We start from the raw sequence: 7,082 nt of genomic DNA, 5'->3' as shown, positions 1-7,082 counted from the left end.
CTGTTTGAAATATGTAATAACAGTGTGATGTAATGTCGACTATTTATTGAATGTCAATTGTAAGTTATATGAATGAGTAATAACAACCTATTGAAAGCTACAATTGTGCCGGAAAATGCGTGCGTAATACACTGTAACCCCGGAATATACGAGCTGCGAATGAAGTCTGTTCATATCCTTCCAACATTGTACTGGTATCAAGATAATAACATATATTTATTTTTTTCCAGAAGTTTTATTAAAATAACACATCACACCTATGCAGAGAACAAAAATAAATCATAACATAACGTATGTTAGCATATAAGGAAATATCGCAAATATATTGAATTTTATTTTTTACCCATAACACAGAGCATGAATCTACGAAAAATAATTACATCAATAATCAGATTCGATAGTAACAGATGTATCATAATTCTGCAGTTGGTGAGAAAGTCCAAGGAATACATTAATCATTTATCAGATTAACCAATTATTTCGGATTAGTAATAACAAAACCAAAAAAAACAAATAAACAGATAGTGCAAACTATTTCGTTTTCAAAATATAAAGTTTATAAAGTAAAAAAAATAACGTTAAGCTTACGGCCAGTGATAAGGTGTTTAAACTAAGGGAATTTGAAACGCTTGTTGATCACTGATCCTAAAAAGATACAATTACTCAACTATTAAATTAACAGGTGGAAATGTATAAGAAAGAATCTAAACCATGTTTGAATGTGTCACGTTGACGACCCACAAAACACTTAGACTGACAAACTTGTTGCGAAAATTTATTTTTAACTCTTTCAAAGGATTGTTCTTCATTTCTAAATACGACGAAACTAGAACAACAAAGTGTTTAAATATACTTTGATCACTAATCCTCAAAATATATCACTATTAAACTATAATCTTATACGGTAGAAAGGTATATTAATCTAAGGCATGTTTAAACGTGTCACATTGACGACACACGAAACACTGAGTGTTGTGATATAATTTATATACATCTACATTAAGACGAGTGAACTGAAATATAGTTTTCTTATATAAAACGACAAGCCACATCATATTAATTGTTTTTCAATAAAGAAGTTCTGATTAATATATATTCATCATACACACGAAACTTAAGTGAATTTTATAGTTAGACGAGCAACTTAAACATATATCATAAATTCGTATGAAGTGAATAAAAGTTTCCTTTCCCAGAAACAAGTGTTGTTGCAAATAATTTGTTATTTACTCTTGCAAAGGTATTGTACTTCAATTGTAGATATGAGGAAAACAAGAAAAACAAAGCGTTTTATTTTTTGCCCCACATCTACTTTGATACTTTGAAGTCAAATACTGACGCAAACCATGCAACATAGCACAGGGACAGGCTCTTGAATACAAAATTCTAACACATGAAAAACTTCTTAAAATATGTTTGTCTTTGATACAATCTGCATTCTAAAATGGAATAATAAGAAGAAACTTTTGAAATCCTTGTAAAATGAATATATATCACATTTGTTTGCTATTCATTATGGCATAAATGTTCTTAATCACACACACTCAGAGCAACAATAATCATATCATAACATGTAAGCATATTGTTGTATATCACATATCTATTGCAACTCATATTTTAACCTAACTAAAAAGTATGTGCATCTACGAAAAGAACTAGACGTATAATCAGGTTTGCTAGTAACAGATATACCATAAGTCTTCAGTTGGTAAGAAAGTTTAAGGAATACATTAATGATTCAACAAGTTAACTAATGATTTTCTGTTAAGAAATAATAGAACCAAAAATACAAACAAAAAAACAATACAAACTATCTATTTCATTTTCAATATAAAGCGTTTATCAAAAAAAAGATGTTAAGCGACTGGTCAGTGAAATCACAGGGTGCTTAAACTAAGGGAATTTGAAACGGTTTTTGATCACTGAGCCTCATAAGATATCATTATTCAACTATAAACTGATAATGTTAAAACGGTATAAGATTGAATCTAAGCCATGGTTTATATTGTCACATTGACGACACACAAACACAGAGGGTGTTGTAATATAATTTATATACATCAACATAAGGACATTTGAACTGAAATATAGTTTTATTATATAAAACGACAAGTCAAATCATATTAATTGTTTTTTAATAAAGACGTTCTGTTTAATATATATTCATCATACACACGTAGCTTAAGTCAATTTTATAGTTAGATGAGCAACTTAAACATCTTTAATAAATTTGTACGAAGTGAATTTAAGTTTCCTTTTTCCAGAAACAAGTGTTGTTGCAAATAATTTATTATTTACTCTTGAACAGTATTGTACTTCAATTGCAAATACGAAGAAAACAAGAACAACAAAGCGTTTTAATATATACCTCACCTCTACTTTGATACTTTTGAAGTCAATTACCGACGCAAACCATGCAACATAACACAGGGACAGGCTCTTGAATACAAAATCCTAATACATAAAAAGCCTCTTAACATATGTTTGTCTTTAATACAATCTAAATTCCAAAATAGAATAATAAGAAGAAACTTTTAAAATCTTTGAAAAAAATAATATATATCACATTTTTTTGCTATTCATAATACCATAAATGTTCCTAATCACACATACACAGAGCAACAATAATCATATCATACCATGTAAGCATATTTTTATATATAACAAATATATTGTAATTCATATTCTAACTGTAATAAAGAGTATGTGAATCTATGAAAAATAACTACACATATAATCAGGTTTGATAGAAACAGATATACCATAAGTCTGCAGTTGGTAAGAAAGTCTAAGGAATACATTAATACATTAATGATTCAACAAGTTAACTAACTGTTTTGTATTATGTTATAACAGAAAAAAGACGACAAACAAAAAGAGGATACATGCTATCTATTTCATTTTTAAAATATAATTATTATAAATAAAAACAGGTTAAGCGAACGGTCAGTGAAATCACAGGGTGTTTAAAATAAGAGAATTCGGACCGGTTCGTGATCACTGAGCCGCAAACAATTATCATTATTCAACTATAAACTAATGATATTAAAACAGTAAAAGACAGAATCTAAGCCATGTTTTATATTGTCACGTTGACGACACACAAAACATTAAGAGTGTTATGATATAATTTATATACATCAACATTAAGACAAGTGAACTGAAATATAGTTTTCTTATATAAAACGACCAGTCAAATCATATTTATTGTATTTCAATAAGGAAGTTCTGATTAATATATATTCATCATTATACACACGTAACACAAATTATATTTACAGTTAAATGAGCAACTACATTACATTTTATAACATAATTGTTTTGAAAGTGAATTTAAATTAATATCATTCAAAAACAAGATTTGTTCCAAACATTTTACTCTGTAAAGTATTGTACTTCAATTGTAAATACGAAGAAAAAACTATTTTCAAAAACAAGTGCTGTCGCGAAAAATGTGTATTACCCTGCCAAAGTATTGTACTTCAATCGTAAATACGAAGAATAAAAGAACAAAAAAGCGTTTTAATATATGCCTCACATCTACATTGAAACTTTTGAAGTCAATTACCGATGCAAAACATGAAACATAACACAGGGACAGGCTCTTGAATACAAAATCCTTACACATGAAAAACTTCTTAAAATATGTTTGTCTTTGATACAATCTGAATTCTAAAATGGAATAATAAGAAGAAACTTTTGAAATCTTTGTTAAGTTAATATATATATCACATTTTTCTTCTATTCATAATTGCATAAATGTTCACATACAGGCAGAGCAACACTAATCATAACTTAACATGTGAGCATATTGTTATATATCACAAATCTATTGCAACTCATATTTTAACCGTAATAAAGAGTATGTGAATTCAACCAAAAATAACTACACATCTAATCTGGTTTGATAGTAACAGATATACCATAAGTCTGCAGTTGGTAAGACATTCTAAGAAAACCATTAATGATTCAACAAGTTAACTAATGATTTTCTGTTAAGAAATAATAGAACCAAAAATACAAACAAAAAAAACAATACAAACTATCTATTTCATTCTCAATATAAAGCGTTTATCAAAAAAAAGATGTTAAGCGACTGGTCAGTGAAATCACAGGGTGTTTAAACTAAGGGAATTTGAAACGGTTTTTGATCACTGAGCCTCATAAGATATCATTATTCAACTATAAACTGATAATGTTAAAACGGTATAAGAATGAATCTAAGCCATGTTTTATATTGTAACATTGATGACACACAAAAAACTGAGAGTGTTATGATATAATTTATATACATCAACATTAAGACAAGTGAACTGAAATATAGTTTTCTTAAATAAAACGACGAGTCAAATCATATATATATTGTTTTTCAATAAAGAAGTTCTGATTAATATATATTCCTCATACACACGTAACACAAGTTATATTTACAATAAGACGAGCAACTACAATATATTTTATAGGACAATTCTTTAAAAGTGAATTTAAATTAATATCATTCAAAAACAAGTTTTGTTCCAAAACAATCAAACGTTTTACTCTGTAAAGAATTGTACTTCAATTGTAAATACGAAGAAAACACTATTTTCAAAAACAAGTGCTGTTGCCAAAAAAATATGTATTACTCTTTTAAAGTATTGTACTTTAATCGTAAATACGAAGAAAAGAAGAAAAACAAAGCGTTTTAATATATGCCTCATATCTACATTGATGCTTTGAAAGTCACATACTGATGCAAAAGACAAAATTTAACACAAGGACAGCCACTTGAATAACAATTTTGTTAGAAAAAGCACTTCTGAATATATGATTATCTAAAGTACCATCCGAATTCTAAAATGGAGAACTAAGAAGAAACTTTAAATCTTTGTAAAATGTATTAAATATTTTGCTACTCATAAAGGCATAAATGTTCTGAATCACTTTATTCAAACCTTGTAAAGTGAAAGTGTGCCATCATGCGTTTTCGAAAGATATTCGAAACCATTCTTCAGGCAAACAATTAAATACGTTTTGTTGGTATCAGATGAGGAAGAAGGGTTAAGAGGGATTGAATCGTCATTTATCGGTATTGAGACTTCCACAGGCTTTGTGCAATCATTGGTCTTCGGATCTTCAGAGTGTGTGTTGTCTTCGGACGAAATTGGACTTTCAACAGGTACTGGATCCGACATTTCAGTATCTTCTGTGGAATGTGGGTTTTCTGAAGGCATAAAACTTTTCGCGCATGTTACGTAGGACAGCTGTGTGCGATCTTGGTGCAATGGATCTTCTTGGTGTGTTGGCTTTTCTGCGATATTTGTTTTTTTTGATGGCATTGTATCCTTTTCGTGCATTTGATCATCAGATAACATTTGATCTCTCTGATCAATAGGCTTTGCTGTTAATTGAACAGCCGTTTGGGTTCCTTTCGTGAACGGAAGTTTTCCCTTGCATGCATCAGTTGATTTTCCTGCATTTTCTTCTTTCCAGGGCAAAATTTCTCCAACCAATATTCCTAAAGCAAACATACTTTCTGAGCTCCGCGGATAAAGTTCCATAAGTATCATCGCTCCACTGTCTCCTGGACTTGCAAATGCAGTCTTTTCTTGGTTACGTATTTTTATCATGATATAGACACTTGCAAACGAACGCCCGATGGGTATCTCTGATATATTTGCTTTGGCAAGACCAGTGGTTGCACCCCAGAAATGAACTGCTTTCGATTTTAGTCCATCGTTGTTTGAATCATACACGTCCGCAAAGCAAAACTCCCCATTTTCCTTTCGGAATCGTGTGTCATATTTTGATTTCGCATGAACTTCTGCCATTGTTATGTCATATGCGCTTTTCTCTTCCATTATACTTCCAATTACTTGCCCATCGACGCATATCTGCGATGGGTAAACAACATGTCTAGCAGTGATTGCAACGTCGTAAGTTGTATCCGTCTTGTTATATTTAAACTTTGCGAAACCTCCGAGTGTTCCACTTTTGTTTGATCCATGAGCATACAAATGGGCGCCGCTTGTGGAAGGTTTATCTGATAGTGGCTCTACTTTTACAATCTGGACAAAATATTCTTCATCTGAGAGTCCCATCTTTTTCAATTTGTTTGTAATTTCTTCCAATGCTTTTTCGTCTTTTTCAAGTACCATAACTCTCAATGGATTCCTTGAAATATCACATGCAAAAACTTGCGGCAACGCCAAGATCCACTTCGAAATTTGCTCCTACATATCAAATAAACACGCATTATAAGTAATCTGTAAATTGTTATAGGCATTTATTCGATTTTTAGAAACTTAAATTATCGGGAAATTGTCATTTAGCTATATTTACAAAAAAGGAGTAAAATAATCCACAAAACAGCATGATTCATGAATGGTATTATTTTTTAATTGTAAATTCATTTAAACGATCTTGAAACAAGTTATTTCAACATTATATTAATCCCTCTGGCTTAGCTTGCTTGATATTACGCAATATTCTGATCTTGTGATTTTGGAAACAAAAGAACCACGAGGAAACCCACTTGTCCAGTTTGGTAACAACAAGCAAAGGTTGCAAAGAACTCTTTACCGTTTTTGTACTTTTCTGTTCTGTTGTTTTCCTCTTTAATAATTCGGGTTTTGGCATTTGTGGATCATAAAAGCTTTTGATTTGAGCCAATACTCTAGACGTTTTCTCACCTTTAACGAATAAATGAAATCAATGCATAACAATGATGTGGCGTGTATCTAGAAAATCATGCTTGCAGCGATAAATATTAAAATATGAAAAAGTTGTAATGATAAATTTCGTTGCAAGAAGCAATCAAAACATAGCTGAAAAGTTACTTAGAAAATAAAAATATATGTGTAGACAAGTATGATGAAGCACTGATAAGATATCTGGAGATACACAACACACGAGTTCGTTTTGTCTTGAAAAAAGGTTCAACAAACACAACTGCAGTCAATATTAAAATATGTGCCTCCAGTACAGTATTTAAATCAACGCAGTTGAAATATAGAAATGTGCAATTTTGCTGCAATCTGTCTATATCGACTGATAATGAAAGGGCTAAAAATAAACATCGAATCCAAATATATTCGAGTGGC

At 30.5% G+C, this 7,082-nt stretch overlaps 1 protein-coding gene across 1 annotated transcript; it reads right to left on the bottom strand.

Annotated features, from left to right (window-relative positions):
• Positions 1-224: 224 nt before the first annotated feature.
• LOC128223648 (uncharacterized) lies at positions 225-6,749 on the bottom strand. Its single transcript, XM_052932922.1, has 2 exons — positions 6,562-6,749; positions 225-6,212 (listed from the first exon to the last, which is right to left on the bottom strand). Exons 1-2 carry the CDS (start codon positions 6,616-6,618, stop codon positions 4,929-4,931), a joined length of 1,341 nt encoding a protein of 446 aa, XP_052788882.1. The 5' UTR covers positions 6,619-6,749; the 3' UTR covers positions 225-4,928.
• Between the last annotated feature and the right edge of the window lie 333 nt (positions 6,750-7,082).

The sequence above is a fragment of the Mya arenaria genome, chromosome 17, assembly GCF_026914265.1.
Source record: "Mya arenaria isolate MELC-2E11 chromosome 17, ASM2691426v1".
NCBI classification, from domain to species: domain Eukaryota; kingdom Metazoa; phylum Mollusca; class Bivalvia; order Myida; family Myidae; genus Mya; species Mya arenaria.
The sequence above is the reverse complement of the archived record's forward strand: the minus strand, read 5'-3'. Positions and strand labels throughout refer to the sequence as shown.